At 51.6% G+C, this 18,084-nt stretch overlaps 4 protein-coding genes across 4 annotated transcripts; 2 read left to right on the top strand and 2 right to left on the bottom strand.

The window, feature by feature from the left end:
• Positions 1 to 2,370: 2,370 nt before the first annotated feature.
• Positions 2,371 to 3,624, bottom strand: PG986_014058 (glycoside hydrolase family 16 protein; the record flags this gene model as incomplete). Its single annotated transcript, XM_066850280.1, has 4 exons — positions 2,371 to 2,621; positions 2,692 to 3,273; positions 3,323 to 3,369; positions 3,434 to 3,624. The coding sequence occupies 4 exons, from the start codon at positions 3,622 to 3,624 to the stop codon at positions 2,371 to 2,373; spliced, it is 1,071 nt and encodes a 356-aa protein (XP_066692518.1).
• Positions 3,625 to 4,372: 748 nt separating this feature from the next.
• PG986_014057 (uncharacterized protein) lies at positions 4,373 to 5,909 on the top strand (the record flags this gene model as incomplete). Its single annotated transcript, XM_066850279.1, has 3 exons — positions 4,373 to 4,827; positions 5,381 to 5,490; positions 5,572 to 5,909. The coding sequence occupies 3 exons, from the start codon at positions 4,373 to 4,375 to the stop codon at positions 5,907 to 5,909; spliced, it is 903 nt and encodes a 300-aa protein (XP_066692517.1).
• A 1,393-nt stretch (positions 5,910 to 7,302) lies between these two features.
• Positions 7,303 to 8,796, top strand: PG986_014056 (glycoside hydrolase family 7 protein; the record flags this gene model as incomplete). The annotated part of the gene is made up of 3 exons (XM_066850278.1): positions 7,303 to 7,887; positions 7,987 to 8,541; positions 8,602 to 8,796. The coding sequence occupies 3 exons, from the start codon at positions 7,303 to 7,305 to the stop codon at positions 8,794 to 8,796; spliced, it is 1,335 nt and encodes a 444-aa protein (XP_066692516.1).
• Positions 8,797 to 9,381: 585 nt separating this feature from the next.
• Positions 9,382 to 17,550, bottom strand: PG986_014055 (uncharacterized protein; the record flags this gene model as incomplete). The annotated part of the gene is made up of 13 exons (XM_066850277.1): positions 9,382 to 10,236; positions 10,320 to 10,649; positions 10,724 to 12,566; positions 12,616 to 12,662; positions 12,731 to 13,972; positions 14,026 to 15,049; positions 15,108 to 15,267; positions 15,323 to 15,980; positions 16,033 to 16,189; positions 16,432 to 16,781; positions 16,838 to 17,103; positions 17,158 to 17,302; positions 17,365 to 17,550. 13 exons carry the CDS (start codon positions 17,548 to 17,550, stop codon positions 9,382 to 9,384), a joined length of 7,263 nt encoding a protein of 2,420 aa, XP_066692515.1.
• Between the last annotated feature and the right edge of the window lie 534 nt (positions 17,551 to 18,084).

The following is an 18,084-nucleotide window of genomic DNA, read 5'->3' as shown; positions in this document are numbered from 1 at the left end:
TTATAATAATATCGTTATTTTAGCAATATATTTCGAATTCGGCCGAAATATAGTTTTTATAGCCGTTAAAAATTAGGAGGCGGTAACGACTTTTCGTTTATAATCTAATATATTTATTAAAGTACTTAATTTAGTTTAAGCTTGTCTTATTATCGATCTATTTATTAAAAGTCGGTTTAATTACCTAATTACCCGGTAAGTCATATTCGGTGGCCTAATTCGCTAGGTAATATTAGCCTTAAACGATTAAGAACGGCGGGATGCACCAGCTTTACGAATTAATATATTTAATCGCCGTTAACTATTCTCGATTACTAAGCTGGACCGATTTCGCCTTCCCACGCCGATCGGCGCGTATTACGACGAAAATTAACCCGATTATACTTATTATAAAGCCGGTCTTATCGAAATTTTAAATGTTTTCGTTAACGATTCCGTATTTCGCTTTTATATTCGTAATTAACGTAAATTAGGTAAAAATAACTTTAAAATTTTTATAAAAAGCCTTTTAATAATCGTACCGACGATTTATTTTAGTTTTTAAATCCGGGTTACGGTTAATAAAGCGTTTAACCTAATACTTATTAACGCGATTACCGCCGCGTAACGCGGTAAAAAAATTAGCTATATTTTTTATATTAACGAAATCGAGAGGTATCCCTCGAATATTTAGATTAATTATATATTTATGAAGTACCTCCTCTTTATTCGCATTTAATTTATATCGTAAGTATTAGATATCGCGTTATAGGGTTTAATCGTAGATTCGGTAACGTAAAATAGTTTTAAAAACGTCGTATACTTTTACAGTATCTTTTTTATTTAATGGATTTAAATGTTTTCGTATCGCTTAAATAGCTAAACCGATCCGGTTTTTTTAATTTAAATTAAGCATTATAATTATAAAGTTATTACGCGTTAAAGTTTAATTAAGGTCGAGAAGTAGTGAGGGTAAACTACTTAATAATACGAGCCACTTAATAGTAAACCACGTTATTATTACTATTAATATACCTCTTTATTTATCGTATTTATTTTAATTTTTCGATATAATATTTTATTCGCTTTTAAAGCGTGCTTATTCGAAAAATTAAGCTATTTATTAAGGCTTTTATAAATTATATTATTAAGCTCGAGTTTTTTATTATTTTTAAAGCCGCGCATTTTAATATTTTTACGAAAATTAATATTAAATTTAAATTTAATATATTTAATTTAATACCTTATAACCTTAACGAAGTAATTAATAAATTAAATATGCGTTTCTAAACGCTTATACTTAACCTATTTCGTTTAGGGATAGCTAATACTTATAACCCTTAAACGCCGTCTAACCCCTAATAAATAATTAAGCACTCTATTTATATTAAAAAAAGGGTGTTTACTTATTAAAGAAGCTCTTCGACGCCGATTTTAAATACGATAGATTAAATAGCGAAAGGTATAATTAAAATAGTTTATAAAATAACCTTTATACGCGATAAAATATATATATTAAAGAAAGCTAATTTAGTACTTTTTAAACGCCGGAGAGCTAAAAAGTCGTAAGTTTAACTTAAAAGAGCCTTTATTATTAAAAACTTTTAATAATTATAAAACGAGAAAGTAAAAAAGAAGCGTTTAACGCCCGATAAAAATAAAAATAAGGGTTCGTCGAAACGGAGGGCGACCGGTAAAAAACGCTATAGTGTTTACGGCGAAATAGGTTATAATACGCGAACATATAAAAAAATATAAAATTAAGCGAGGAATCGAATAACGAATAGTTTTAATTAATTTTAAACGTTGTAATTAAATTAATTTATATAAAAAGGTCGAGAAGTGGAAAAAGTGCGTCATTAAGTGATACGTTACGTAGTGGTAAACCACGTTAAGTATTTATTTAAATATTATATTTAAACTATCCCGGAATAAATAGAATATTTCATCGAAATAAATCGAGAACTAATTAATTATTTATAGTAAGTAATTTTAAACGCAGCGTTCTCACTATTAAGGGGATATAATTAACATAGTTTAAAAAGTAAGGTATAAGTAAAATAGAGTAACAGTGAATATAAGTATAAAACTTTCACAAATACCTCCCTCCTATGCCCATTTCGAGAAACTCTAAGCCTTATTCTCATATGTCATCTCCGCGTCATGAGAGTCACCAAATATTTCCCATCCAAAAAAGCGAGGGAATGGAAAAAAAAACACCACTGGGAATCAGAAAGCTCAGAGGGTATCATAACTCGAGAGATGAAAGCAGCAGAGCAAATGGAGCGAGTGCTTTTCCGTAGTTCGTTAGTCGGCCAGGCGTTTTTTTCTTTTTTGGTGGTGTCATGGATCATTATATCCCAATCTCCATGACCTTCCTTACTCTACTAATTAAGAAAAGAAACGTCTCGCAATCCTGGTGATGGTGTTGGCGGAGATGGAGGGTGCCTCCTTGTCCAGGAGCATCATCATCTCGGGCGCGACCGGAGCGTTCGTGTTGGGATACTCGGTTTCGGGGCTGCTGCTGTTTCCATTGGCGAATTTCATTGCGGCCATGTTGTTGCGCTGGTAGTGGGCGACGTAGCCGACCTCCATCATGGCGCCGTATCCGTCCTGGGTGGCACCGTTGGGGTTTCCAGGCCCTGTTGTTTATTAGTAAATATACTTCCCCTTTCATCAGTCCTGGGAAAGGAAGGGAGGGTTGCGACTTACAGCCTCCGCCGACGGCCATGTTAAGGATGAAGAACATGGGGGCGTGAGCCAGCGTGTTCCAGACGGCCTGGTTGCCAATGTTGCCGCCGGTAAGGGTGTGGTAGGCCTGGCCGTCGACGAACCACTTGATGGACTGGGACTGCCAGTTGCTCGACGTGAGGTCCCACTCGAGGCGCCAAACGTGGAACTCCTGGTTCGGGATGCCGATGCTCTTGCCCAGCCCCTGCGTCTCCTGGCAGATGCCGCCGGGTGCCCGGTCGCAGTGGACGGTGCCGTAGCCCGTGAGGAGGCCGTTGACCGTCTCCATGATGTCGAGCTCGCCGCACCCGGGCCACTGGACCCCGTTGCGGATCGAGTTGCCCAGCATCCAGAAGGCCGGCCACAGACCCTGCTTGGCGCTGATGGGATTGGAGCCGAAGCGGATGCTGGCTTCGACGCGCGTCACGGCGCCCGCGGCGGGGGTGAAGGTGTACTTGCTCTCGATTCGGCCGGAGGTCCAGCCGTGGGTGCCGCCGCCCTTCCATGGCACGATCTGCAGGGTGTTGCCACCGGACAGCTGGAGGTTCCGTGAGCTCGAGGAGTCTGCACGTTGAAAATGCACATGTTAGTCCCTACTCAAATATCTTTTGACCTTGGATTGGGCAAGGGGCTAGCAGCTGGGCAGCATAAACAGACGTACTAGACAACAGCAGTTAGTACACGGATAGCAAGTAGCTAAGACGGCCTGCTGGGAGCTACGTACCAAGTTTCAAGCTCATTGTTGACGTTCAAGTCGCCCGTGATGATGTTCCAGTTGCCCTGGTCGGGGCTGGCGCCGCCGCTGCCACCGAAAGCGTCGGTCCATCGGAGGTTGAAGCCGCTGTAGGAGGGAGGTGCCCAGGCAAGCGAGGAGGCCACGAAAGGGGCCAGAGCCAGAAGCGTGTTAGGCCACATGTTGTCGGTGGATGGAGGAAGGGATATATTAGTGTAAGTGGGTGTGTAGTGTAGGATAATCTTGAAGCGAACAGGTAAGGAGTGGGTATAAAGGAGTGTATAGACAAGCTTGATCGCTGTCAGGATGTGTGTCTGCCTGTGGAAAAGATCGACGGTCACTAGAGGAGATGATCTGCGTTATATAGACCTATGCATCGCTTGAGGCTCATGGAACGACCCTTGTCTTACATGATACATCGCCTAATTTGGAAAATGACAGTAATGAAAGACGACATTCTCAGCGGTCCAATGGAACGTCGCGTACGGCTCTCTATGAACACCCATGGCTGCATCGAGGCAGGACGCACTAGGTCCTAGCGCCATCGATGGCCTGGGATTGGCTAGTTAGCTTGTTCAGTAGGACAGGGGGTGCCTAAGGAGTAGGTGAGGTGAGGTGAGGTGAGGTGAGGTGAGGTGAGGTGAGGTGAGGCTCAAGGGAGCAGACGAGGATGCATCCCTTTGAGAGCTGGTTTAGACCAGAGCCACCAATAAGCAACCAGTCTGGGGCTGAGACCTAGGCCATGGGGCTGCAGGATTGGCATGTGGGATGCCTATGGGGTTCATATGGGACGTTGTATTCAAACGTTACAATCTCACTGGATTCATGTGCTATCTACCCCAGATCGGCCCTGCACCGGTGGATTTGGGGACCGGGGGTTGTTGGGGCTTGGAGGCTGAGAGGTGCGATGCGCGACCGGGTTGTTGGACCATGGAACTCCGAACCTCTGCTCATTTGGGTTGCCGTGTTGCGATCAAAGACTGGAAGCGACCTTGCGACCTTCTGCATCGCGTTTGGTGTCGTTGCCGTCGCCGTCGCCGTCGGTTGGCTGCTCACTGGCAGTTGCATGATGCCGATGGGGAAAACCGGTTCCTGACTGTCGGCGGTCTCATGGCGCACCAAGACAGCCGTCGCCTGCCCCCTTTTGGACGACTTATGCTTAATCGGTCTGTCATATCCGCCACGCCACCACACGCGGCAGGGCGGGAGGCTATACTCGATGTGGATAGGCCGACCCTGGCCAATTCCGAGTTTGGACCAATCTCTGCGATCCTTTGGGATGCTACTAGCCGAAGGTGCTACTTGCTACAGCCTACACGCGGCTTTGGGGCGCTCTCGATTGGATGGAGGGATACAGAGCCTGGATCGGTTGCCTTTTGGTCCGGGTAATTCCTTTCCCAGGTTTTTCCATCTACAGAGTAACTCGTCATCAAGTGCGTGATGTGATGTGATGCCATCAGTCGCGTCCTTCCATTGGCCTTCTCTGCTAGGCCGAATCAAGACACCCGAGAAGAAAAAGATCTTAAGACCCTCACCTAGATTAGTGGTCGGTCTAGGCCGGGCCAGGAACACAACCGACATCGAACTCTGGCCGCTGATTGGGTACCGTGTTTGATGCCATCATTGTGCTTCAACACCAAAAGAAAAATAAGAGAAATTGCGCTCTAATGCCGATAGTGTCCATGACCTCCGAATTACACTCGGGAGAGTGAAGCAAGAACTGAAAGTTTTGAAAAAGCCCTCCTCCTGCGACTAATTACTTACTAAGCAAATGACCACTGTCGAATCGCCTCCGGATAGCCGGTGCCGGAAGGAGCAACTCCTATCTTTAAGCGTAGTAAGTAAGGAACAGCAGGCCCCAAGGATTCCAGGCGTTTTAAAAAAGGGGGGCCAAGACGCTGCTTTTCGGTGACTTTTCTGACTGTACTAAGTTTGAAGGATTGTCGCCCGTGTGGCGCGACAAGAGCACAGGATCAGTCAAGATGTCAGCAGTCAAGCGCGTGTGATCGTAAGATTTCCTAATATCGCCCACTCGCACCGAAGTGATTGTGAGTTTTCTACATCCTTTGTCCATGTAACCATCCTTGTGTAGATGGACAAAACTGAAATTGCCTGGCCAGGAACTTAAGGTAAGATTAGTGAGCAGGAGTCGGCCGGAACTGATGCCCACTCGATATATGGGCTGTTCAAATCCGAAAAGAAGGGTGCAGATGCCGGGACAGGACCTCGAAATTGGAGGATACCCGGGGCTGCAACTAGTCACCGGGATGACGAGAAACTGATCGACACTCTAGCCCTCGACGTCAGCCCCGGCCGTGCGGAAAGATGGCATGTTGCCGTGAAGGAGGCCCTTCTAGGACTTGTGGAGAGGAAATCAGTCCTCATTGAGCTTGCCGCTAAATTCTGGCTTCGGAAAGGCGCTGGGGGGGCGCAGTATCACGGGTTTCAGTCTGTCCACGCTGTTTAGTGCCAACTTGGCCTGAGGCGACGACGCCGATGAGCAAGTAAACGATACGAGGACAGATAAAATATATTCAGCCAAAATAATAAATGGCCCAATTTGTACGGCATAAGACGGTGGAAGCAGCGCTGTCGCCATTAAGGGGATATGTTTTGGAAACCTTTGATCCCTTTCTTTCTACCTCTTGACATATGTGTATGAGGGCAAGCCAGACTTGAGAGATATGTAGACAAGTCATATTTGTGGACCGTTGGATTGCTGACGAGCCTGCTCCGAAATGGAATCGAGTGCCCCTCTGTTCCCGTGCACTGCGTGATCTGGATTGAGACTTGAGAAAGTATTTGTTGGCAAAACAATACAATTTGTTCCATAAAGGGCGCATCAACATACTTCACAATAGATATCCCGTGGCCTAAACATATCCCCAAGCACACCACTCACTCTGTCGTTGGTGAGAAAATGGCCAGATCGATTAAACGTCATAAATTACATTATGCAAGCTGCAGCCATTCACAAGGAGTAATATAAAGTTCCTTCCCTATTGCAACCACATCACCCGCTCCTCTGGGCCTCTGGGACAAGATTGCGACAGGTGAGCAGTTAATGTGAAACGGAGAGGTTTGTCCAGGATGATGATTCGTGGGTGGGGGCGGTAGAGATGCTGATCTCAAGTAATGACGGCCCGGCCGTACCTAGATCTTCATTTCGGCGGGTGCGCCTCCGAACCAAGATTCTTGAGCAAAAGCTCGTCCCGTGCCGCGAACTGTATATGATCGTCTTATGCGCTGTGAAAGTGTGTGGCCAGTTCAGAAGGGGATCCCAGAATCGGGGAGGGGGCATTTATCCGGGCAGACTCGCAGAGGCGCCCATGCCGATCCCCCACCCGTTGCGGACGGAAAATCCGGGGCGCCCACTTGGCCAGCGCCGCGGCACGCGTCGCCAAGGCGAAACGTGCTCATATAACCGGCCCGCCAGGCGCTGCCTTAAAGTCCCAAGAGGCTCGGCGCTGGGCAGCCCTAGCAAGTTGGCCTCCAGCCACCACTCCTCGTCGTCATTTGTCGTATGCCAGCCTGCCCCATGAGTCAACATCAGGCCGTCAAAATCGCCAGCGGGAGATCTGCGGAGCCTTGTCGCTCAGCGGCGCGCCCTCCGGAACAACTCTACGTCTGACCCGAAAACCGCAGTCCGCGACGAGAGAGGAAGATTATGGATCCGCGAGCCATCTTCGCCTGGCGGGACAAGATGGAGTTGCCTCCGTGATGCGTTGGGAAACCGGTGGATAGGAGACAGGTATCGTGTATAAGTAGCGGCGATGAGAATGAAGGAACGCGGGCTGATATCTCGACTCTAGAGCACCAAGCCACCACTGAATACCAGATCTGATTCTTCATCCTGCACCATGTTGTCCAAGATCGCCATCCTGGCGTCCCTCGTCGCCACCGGGCAGTCGCAGCTGGCCGGCACCGAGCAAGAAGAGGTGCACCCCAAGCTGACCTGGCAAAAGTGTACCGCACCGGGCTCCTGCAGCAACGTCGCGGGCTCCATCGTCGTTGACGCCAACTGGCGCTGGGCGCACGGCAAGGGCGGCTACACCAACTGCTACACGGGCAACACCTGGAACTCCGAGTTCTGCCCCGACAACGAGGCCTGCGCCGCCAACTGCGAGATCGAGGGCGCCGACTACGCGTCCACCTACGGCATCACCACCTCGGGCAACGCCGTCAGCCTCAAGTTCGTCACGCCCAACAGCAGCGGCACCAACGTCGGCTCCCGCGTTTACTTGTTGGCCGACGACGAGAACTACGAGATGTTCACCATGAACGGCAACGAGATCGCCTTCGACGTCGAGAACGGCGAGATCGGCTGTGGCCTCAACGGCGCCGTCTACTTCGTCTCCATGGACGAGGACGGCGGCAAGGCCCGCTCCCCGGCAACAAGGCGGGCGCCAAGTACGGAACCGGCTACTGCGACTCGCAGTGCGCCCGTGACTTGAAGTGGATCGACGGCAAGGTGAGTCCTCTTCTCTCCGGTCCTAGTTCTTCATGGCCTTGGAGGAAATCAGTGCTGACGGATGACGGGGTAGGGCAACGCCGAGGGTTGGAAGCCGTCCCCCGACGACGCCAACTCGGGCGTCGGCGCCATGGGCCCCTGCTGCGCCGAGATGGACCTGTGGGAGGCCAACAGCATGTCTTTCGCCCTGACCCCCCACCCCTGCGAGGACTCCGGGTACGTCGTGTGCGAGAACGAGAGCTGCGGCGGCACCTACAGCGAGGACCGCTACGCCGGCCAGTGCGACCCGGACGGCTGCGACCTGAACCCGTACCGCCACGGTAACACCGACTTCTACGGCAAGGGCAAGACGGTCGACACCAGCAAGAAGTTCACCGTCGTCACCCAGTTCCACGGGTCGGGAAGCAGCCTCGAGAGCATCTCGCAGTACTTCATCCAGGACGGCGCCCGCATTGACGTGCCCGAGTCCAAGGTCGTCGACGGCGGCTCTGTCATCGACGAGGCCTTCTGCGACGCCTCCAAGGAGCTCTTCGCCGACAACCTGCGCTACCAGGAGCTCGGAGGCCTCGCGCAGATGGGTGACGCCACCGGCAAGGGCATGGTTCTGACCATCTCCATCTGGGACGACGTAAGTTTTCACTGCCACCTTCCACTGCCATTGGAGGAAACTAACAGGACTTCGACACAGCTGTACTCCAACATGCTCTGGCTCGACGGCGTCGTGTACCCCACCGACCGTAACCCCGGCGACCCCGGTGTCGCCCGCGGCGAGTGCCCGCTCGAAGGCAGCGAGCCTGCGACCGTCCGCCAGAAGTTCGCCAACGCCAAGGTCACTTACAGCAACATCAAGTTCGGCCCCATCGGATCCACCTACGACGTCTAAGTAAGCAGAAATGGCTCGCTGCTGTCCCATATCCCTGGCCGTAGTTGTGGGTAAGCACTCTTGTGTACATCGATTACGCCATTTGTAAATAGTTTCGGTCGGTCGCTCTGAATGGTTATTCTGGCAAGCTGGGGCATCTGCTGCAAAGTACCTGTATATAGTCCGTGGAATTTTACATTATTTATTATTGAGCTACGCTGCTTGGCTGAAAGCATGCGGATATAAGTGCCTGTGTTGCGGTAATCTGGCCGAAGTCATGCAGGGTACCTAGTAATCATGGTAACCCGCCACGCAAGCACCAAATTACGTCGGGGCGACCTAACAGATCCCGCCACAAGGCCAAACCGCACTGATTCCAGCCAACAGCTCTAGAACAGACCACTGAATTGCCAACAGTGCTTGTATTAATTGGACTGCGAACCAGTGCAACCAACCAACCCTTTACAGACGCCAATCCCTTACACAGGCCTGATCTATGGGCAACCGGCGCAACAGAGTCAGCAACTCATCCTCCATGGTCGCTTCTTTTGCCCGGTACCATGACCATTTTCCTGTCGCCCTCCGTCTGTTCTCTCATCCACTCTTCTAGGATGCTCGCAATCTGCTCTTCCCAGCCACCAAAAGCCCTATCGAGGCTAGCGTCTCGTCGCCGAGGATGACAAATATCGGCACATCGGCTGCAAACTCCTGACCAAACCAGCTTCGCAGCTCAATGGCTTGCAAAGAGTCGACCCCAAAGGTTTGGACAGGCTCGTCGAGGTGCTTGGCGTCCATGCGATCTCGCAGACCTGGCGTCATGGCGACCAAGCGTTGCAGAAGGGCCTGGGAGACGATCACGCCAGCATCAGCAGTCGATTCGGCGGATACGAAATCCCGCCGCCGCTGGGCGGCTTCCAGGCTTTTTTCGTCCCCGATGGCCTGTTGTTTGTCGGAGTCGTCGGCGCCGGTAAATATGTGTTTATAGAAGGGGAGCGAGAGGAGCGGGCTGCGGGTCTGTAGGCTCGCGGCCCTGAGCTCCGATGCAGGGGCCAGTCCTACGGCCACTTGTGCCTCGTGCGGGCTTGAAGTAGGGTCGCAATAGTGATCGAACAAGGCGAGCAGTTCCGTCGAATTGATGCCTCGGAGAAGCCCGGCAGAAAGAACCCGATCACGCAGTGCGTCGTTCGCGGCCAGGAAGCCGTGGTCCAGCATCGCCCCCAAATCCAGGGCCATTGCCCGCTCGCCAAGGGCATTGCGGTAATGGGCCAGGGCGTCCATGTACGTGTTTCCGGCCGCGTAATTGGCTTGGCCGGCGGAACCCACTATCCCAGAGATGGACGAGAGCAGGATGAAGAAATCAAGGCCCCTGGGTAAGACGGTGTGGAGATTCCAGGAGCCGCGCACCTTTGGCTTCGTACTTGCTACCCAGTCCTCATGAGACATGTTGGCAAAGACGGTGTCCTAGGGTCCTCGTTAGAATGTCCAATGCTAACATCTCTGATTTCATGCAGTCAGGCACTCTCGTAGGAGATGAGACGACGAACCTTTAATACCATTGAGGATTGGATACAGCCAGCAATCGGGGGCATGGAGCCTCGGCATGTTTCAATGACATCCCGCAACGCATCAATATCGCTAATGTCGCATTCGGGTGCTTCAATAACAGCGCCAAGCCCACGAAGATTGCTGACCGTATTCGCGGCGTCGATAGCTTTGTGCTTTATACCAGATCGTGACAGTAGAAGTAAATGTCGGGCACCCCTCTGCTTTACCAGCCATTCTGCGATCATCAGTCCGAGACCGCGGGTACCACCGGCAATAACATATGTTTTGGTGCCATCCAAGTGCCACGCCGACTGGGATCGGATTCGGACCTGTTCAAAGCAGTCGGGGTCAGCAAGGAAAGAACAGCGTTATTAAAAACACAACAAAAACAAGGTATTCCTACCGGCACAGGTGAATTCTCTGCCATGTTGAATACGATCTTCCCGATACTATGCCCAGACTGAAGGGCGCGCATCCCTTCTTTGAGCTGAGATATTGGCAACACCTGAAAGTTCTCCACGGGATGCAAAGTCCCTTTGGTGAACATATCCAGGATGTTATCGATGATCTCTTTCCCCAAGACGCCAAAATCCGCCGCTGTGGCCCCAATTTCCAATGCGGCGAAGGTGGCGCGCCGCAGGAACGGTCGCATGGGGAGACCGCTATTGGCGGCAATGTCCTTCTTCCCCAGTTCGATGAACCGACCGTGCGGAGCAATGATGTCCCACGAGGCGAACAGCTCATCCCCAGACAAGGAGTTGATGATGACATCAACACCGCGGCCATGGGTTAGCCGAAGAATTCCCTGCGCAAAAGCCGTATTGCGACTATAGAAGATGTGATGCTCGGGAACGCCATAACTCTCGATAAGGAACCTTTTCTTCTCCTCGGAACCGACGGTGGCAAAGACGTCACAGCCCAGCAGCTGCGCCATCTGCAACGCCGCTTGCCCAGTCCCCCCCGCAGCCGAGTGGATCAGGATGCTCTCTCCTTTTTGTGTCCTGGCAGCGCTGTGGATGGCATACCACGCAGTGACAAACTGTACTGGTACGCCAGCAGCATGCTCAAGGGACAACCCATCGGGGACTCTGGCCACATGCTCGGCCTTCACCCTGGTATAAGTAGAGAATGCAGTCGGGGAGAAAATGCAGACTCTGTCGCCGATTTCGAAAGACGTGCCGCCTCCAGTTCGGTGTACGACACCGGCACACTCATTTCCGAACGTCGTGCCATTCTCTCTCCCCAGGGCCAAGAGCAGGTCTTTGAAGTTCAACCCTACCGCAAGAACGCGGATCTCGACCCAGCCGGGAGACAGGGGCTCTTCAGCTGGCAGATCCTGATCGAAATACAGGCTGTCCAGGAGGCCGGGTGTTCCGACTGCCAACCGTAGAGGTGGCGCCTCCTCGAACGGAAGGACCTTGGACTGGTATGGCGACAGTTTGCTGAATATGGTTTGAGAGAGGTTTGCGTTGGGCCGTAGGCGGCCTATCTGGAGGTTACCATCGACTTGACGATATGACCCCTCGTAGTCTTGGTTCGTCGTCCCAAAGTCCGTGGCCAGAATCAGCGTCATGATCTGCTCGGCTTGGTCAGGGGCGGATGCACTTGCAAGCCCGGCAGTTACGATGACTGCTTGTCCATTCTCGGAGCGGAGGACTCGGGCCAGCCCGTCGGCCAATCCGGTGTCAGGTGGCAGCAAACCATCTTCCCCAAGGCCGGTCAACCAAAGGAGGCCTTTCGTCGAGGCCAGGGCATCCCGGATCTTCAAAAATTCAGATGGCGAGGGGTTCAGAAGGAGAGGACGCTCCAACTCAGAGATGAATATGAGAACTCGTTGAGGCTCCTCCTCCTCCTTGGCCTTGGTGAGCTGGTCAAGATAACACACCGTATAAGTCAGAGCCACATTGTCCAACTTGCTTGTAAGAACCCGAGCTAGCTTCTCCTGGAATGGGGTTGCCTCGACCACCAGAACATAATTCATTGACGACTTTGGTACGACGGTGTTGTAGGGCTTTGACGCGGTGAGCAGTATCTCCTCATCCGTTGTGCCGGTGGTAGAACGCCGCACTTCGGAAAAGCCGGACTGTTCAAGATCAAATTTGTAGTCCGGCCCCTCAAGGCCATGAGGTTGCTCACTCGCTGGGGTATGGTGTTGAGTTGCGTAATTGTCTGTGTGATATCCGTTGGTGATCTCTGCGTGTTGGTTTGCCGGACTGGGGCCCGAAAGTAGGGCAAGCTTTCCACCTCTGCCAGTCGTTAGGGCCATGCAGTCTATAGTAGATGGGAATTACTTACGGCTTGAGCAATCGATGAGCTTTGCTCAGCGCATCTGGTAATGATCCCTATCATAGATGTAAGATTTTATTTCCGCCACTTGTTCATAGTGCAGCGAGACTCGGGGTTTACTCACAAACGAATCGACAACAAGATCATACATGTCAATGTCGGCGGCCTGAGCTTTCAAAGAGCTAGAAACCAGTTCTCGACAAGGTAAAGTAGGACCGGTCCCTCCCTGATGGGGGCGAAGAAGCTCCTCAAGAAGAGCGCCGGTTGCAGCACCTCCTTCGGAATTAGCAACATGCAAAATCTTCATGTCGGGATTTTTGAAGGTTAGGAGCTCCAGAAAGTTAACAATGAGACTATGAGCCTTTGTCAAGGAGGTTCCTTTGTGCTCAGTCGCCTGAGTCGGGGAATTCGTGGCCGAGGGTTGTGTGTTGGTGTGTAGCAGATCTATGTCGGGCCTCCACTCCATGGTGTAACACATATGATGATCTTGTGCTTGATCCTGTGAAAGCGCCACTCCCGTAACGAACCGCGTCCTGACGCCCTTGGCCTCGAGCGTGACCTTCGACAGTTCACTGTCGAGCGCAATGACAGATGTTTCATACCCTACATTGCCATGGGCGAGGAAAGTTCCTACCGACCGGACCATGTCTGCGCGCGGCTTGCTTAGACCATCTTTTGATACCCAAAGGTATTCGATCTCGGAAGGGACGGCGGTCGATGTAACGTCCTCCCCAGCCCGACAGAATGCTGCAATACTCACTTGGAGGATGCCGTCAAGAGTGACTGGGTGCACAACATGTTCCTGAAAGTGGTTTCTGCCGTCAACATCCTTCCATTCAAAACAGTCGATGCTGGCCGTGGCCCGACGTTTGGGCCGGTCACTGTAAGCAATGTTATCCATGGCCCTAAAGGCGGGCCCGAAAGTGTAGCCCGATTTGAATGCCGAGTCGTAAAACTCGTCCTTGGTCCGTCTGAAGACTGCGGATTCGCCAGCGGCGCCGTAAGTGGCCTGGGCCTGTTTCAATCTTTCCAGGTCCTCGTCAACTTCGAGGCCATGTTGCACTCGCGCATAGTCTATATGAACGGTTCCGTAGCTGTGCTCCTGCCATTGTGCGCCGTCATGGGAAAGCAGCTGGAACCTCCACGAGGCAGCACTGTTTGACTCGGAGCTCCCCGCGGAGAGGGGGTTGAAGACCAGCTGAGTCTCGATCCCTTGCGCGCTGGTTGGGATGGCCAGGGCGACCTTGAAGCAGGCATCGGTGAGCTTGAAGCCCTTGATCGGGCGGGCTGGGTCGGCGAGCTGGTTAGCTGCCTCAATGGCCATAACCAGCACACCCACGGCCGGGTAGATAATCGTGTCATTGATCTGGGTGGTCGATTAGCGAGAATTTTTACTCGGATTTACTGTCAACTACATACCTTGTGGTCCTTAACCCAGGGAAGTTCGGAAAGTTTCAAGAAGTTCCTCCATCGGGGCTGTAAGGGGTTCCAGTCCACCACTGGTTTGCCTAAGAGGTCAAGTTTGCCGTGCTTCCGAAACCGAAGGGACCTTCCCAATCGCCCGGTCGGAAGATAGGTACAAGAGTGATCAAAGGGGTATTCGGGGAGGGTTTCGATCACTCTGCCGGATCGTCTATGATCATTCGAACTGCCAATGGTGCTCACAGACTTGAAGTTGACTGTGACACCATGGCATGAGAGGTAGCCAATGGTCGCAAGGAGATGCCTATAAGCCGGCACACGGCGCTTCATAGAAGAGTAATACTTGACACTCGCGGCTGCCGAATACGACTTGACGATCTCACGAACGGGGGACTCGAGTGCCGAGTGAGGGCCAATCTCAACTAGGATATCCACTGGACTGTTACTTGCTCGAGTACTCGCATGCGGCTCTTTGCGCGCAGTGACAGCTCCAGCGGACCAGATGCAAGACATGGCATCGGAGAAGAGGACCGGCTGCATCATATTTTGCACCCAATACTCGGTCTGGCGGAGTGTCATTGCGTCCACAACCTGGCCGGTGACTGAAGAGATCATGGTCGGTTTGGTGTCTAACTCTGTTTCCGAGTTGATGGTTCCTGGCTGGATCACTCCCATATCCCGTTTGTACCCCGTGGAGACAGTGCCCATAATTGGCGAGTGATACGCGACGTCTACACGCAAACGACGATGGAAGATTTGGCGTTGCTCCAACAGAATGGCCAGCTCCTCTAGCAGGTCTTTGTCACCGGATATGGTCACACTTGCTGGGCTGTTGATGCATGCCAGGGTCAAAGAGGTTTGGGGCGTGGCCACCATTTCCAGCAAAGGCGCAATGTCCGAAGCAGCCATGGCTACTGCCATCATCCCTCCCGACATCTTTTGACTTGTTTCTGATGCGTGAACGCCACGAGTATAGGCGAGCCTGATGGCTGACTCCCGTGATATTGCTCCAATGCAGTAGCTTTAATTAATTCAGCATTTAGTTATGTCCCCGGTTTCAAGGTAATATATCCACTTACGCAGCAGCAATTTCCCCGGACGAATGCCCGACGACCAGAGATGGTCGCACGTGGAGGGCGCGGTAAAGGTCACACAGTGCAATTTGTAAGACTGTACAGAGCGTCTGGCTCAAGACTGGGTGGCCCAGATCAGACTTGTGGTCGTCATTGCCGAGTACATCTTTTGCTGGTTAGCGAACGTCCCAGACTAGGATGAAGGGGCCCCCTCATCTTACCTATGAGATCCCAGCCAACTCCAATCTCCTTCATGTACGCATCAGCTTCCCTGATAGTATCATAGAACGCGGGAACTTGGAATAGATCTCGGCCCATACCGGCCCATTGTGCGCCCTGGCCGGTAAAGACGAATGCCACTCGAGGTTGGCTTTTTGAGCGGATCGGGGAGGAGAAATTTCCTCCTCCTGCCTGGATGGCATCTTCTTCGTTGACCACAGCAAAGCTCCGGTATCGTAAAAGGCTGCGACGTTCCAGAAGGGTGTATGCCAGATCCCGAAGAAACTCAGGGTCGGTTTTGATCGCCGACATGTTCTCTTCCATCCATTGTGAGTGAAGATTCAGAACACGTCGCAGCGCTGGCTTGTCGAACGCAGATAAGACGATCAGGCGTGGAGAGTTGGTATGCCCAATGGAATCCTTGGAGCCATTGAGGCCGTTGACATGGAGAGCCCGAGTTGGTTCAATCCCATTTAGAGATGGAACGGCTACTAAAACTGGATCTTCCCTTGTGCAGTGATTTCCTCTCAGATTCCGTTGACGGAGATAGTTGAGTGCGTCGTCAAGTACAACATGAGCATTGGTACCGCTCGCCCCAAAGGAATTCACGGAAGCTCTTCGCAGCCCGGCAGCCGGCCAGCGTGTCAAATGCTCAGCAACCTAGGTACATGTGAGAGTGGAGTCAATGTAACGCCTGGATGTTTCTTCGTACCTTGATTTTCAACCGGTCTGCTGCTATCTTGGGATTCAAAGACTCGAAGTTGGCATTAGGAAGAATCACCCCGTTCTCCAAAGTGAGAATCGCTTTGATTACTGATGCGAGCCCACTAGCACCTTCTGCGTGGCCAATGTTCGACTTAACAGACCCGCTGTCGAGGATAATATTAGCTGAGACTTGAAAAGCCCGGTGATCACTAGTTGGTGCCGTGTTTGAGGAAATAGAGGGTATACATACATGTACAAGGGGTCGTCCAGTGATCGTGCTTCATGGAAAGCGGCCCCGATAGCGGATGTTTCAATAACATCTCCGACCGGTGTACTACGATGATGCACCAATTAGCTTGGCTACTTTCGTAGCATGGTGTCGAGGTATTACGAGATCCTGGCTTACCCAGTCCCATGTGCCTCGAAGTACCTCGTAGGTAGCATACTGAGGCCTGCCTTGCTGTAGGTTTCGCGAATCAAAGCGAGCTGCGAAGCTCCGCTCGGTTGCGTGACGCCAGGCGTACGTCCATCGTAATTCACCCCCGTAGAGCGTATGACGGCCCGGATGGTGTTGTTATCGCGCAGCGCGTCCGGCAGACGCTTGAGGATCAGGGCTGCGATGCCTTCGCCCCTCCCGTAGCCGTTGGCACGGTGGTCAAAGCTGAAGCACTTGCTGTCCGGTGACAGCATGCCCATGTTGGAAAGCAGGTGGAAGAAGTTGGGAGCAAATAGAAGGCTGCATCCCGTCACGATAGCCTAGAATCGAGCTCTTATCAGCGCCAGTATTATAAAGCAGCATCCAGGGCACTTACCATATCAGAAGAAGAAGCAAGAAGACTCTGACAGCCCAGATCTAATGCGACCAGGCTGCTGGAACATGCCGTGTCCACAGTCAGGCTCGGCCCCTTGAGATTGAAAAACCAGCTCAACCGGCCAGCTAACAAACCTGTCATGCCAACCATCCCGTACTTTGAGTTCTGCTCAATGTCCTGTGCAAAGACAAACTTGTAATCATCAGCAAGGTTTCCCGTATACACGGACGTCTTGCTGTTGGAGACGGTCTCCATCGACTCGCCCGCTGGATTCTATGTCAGCCAAAGTTGCCTGGATCCGTAGAAATGCTGCTCGATACCATTCTCGAGGGCTCTATACGTTGTCTCCAGAAGAGCCCTGGACAGTGGATCCATCGCTTCCGCCTCGGAGGCAGAAATCGAAAAGAACGGCGCATCAAATGCCCCCAGTTCTTGTTCGATGAAGTGCCCTCCTTTCAATGGCACCTTTTGAACCGTCAGAACCATTCGGATTGTCACATTGTATTGATCTAGGGCGTGAAGCTTACACTATCTCCGCGGGACCGGTCTGGATGATAGAATGCCGAGCCCCCAAGTCGATCTTCTGGGAAGTCGCTCGAGGCACATCGCCTTTGCGACATCATAGACCAGAGAGACCCGGGTGATGTAGCCCCTCCGGGGAACTGAAAGGACATGCCAACTACGGCAATAGGGGTGGTGGTGTCTGGCTCCATGGCGATGAATGGGTATTGATGAGTATTGGACTTAACGCACGTATACTAGCTTTTCGTCTTGAACTAAGAAGTCATGAATCTAGACAAACTGATTGATGTTTATCCTCGTACTTTGGCGGGCTGGCATGATAAGGCTCTGTTGCGTCGATCTTATATTCACACCTACGATATATTACAGTCCCTACAGGCGATGGCCAGCATGCACATGGAAACGCGTACACCTAGAAAGCTAGAAAGATGTGACATACGACTCCCATGATGTAATCAAATGTACCGAAGTACTCTACATGTATCTGGACTGCAGTGATTTCAAGGCTCCTGATATAACACTTCAATATTAGAGGGTGGGGGTGGGGCGAAGTGACGCCCTCTTCTCATTTCAGCTGTGAATGTACACCCGTAAGCGCCCCCTGCCGTAGCTTGGTAGCACTGCACATCCTCAGATACTGGGCGTAATCTTCATCAGCACGTAGTGTGGTGTGAAGTCTCCCCACCCCCAAAGCTACCACCCCTCCCAGACACGCATGGGCAGTC

The sequence above is a fragment of the Apiospora aurea genome (assembly GCF_038362705.1).
Source record: "Apiospora aurea strain CBS 24483 chromosome Unknown utg000010l_segment0_segment0, whole genome shotgun sequence".
In the NCBI taxonomy this organism is placed as follows: domain Eukaryota; kingdom Fungi; phylum Ascomycota; class Sordariomycetes; order Amphisphaeriales; family Apiosporaceae; genus Apiospora; species Apiospora aurea.
Note: the sequence above shows the minus strand (reverse complement) of the source record. Positions and strands in the feature narration are given on the sequence as shown.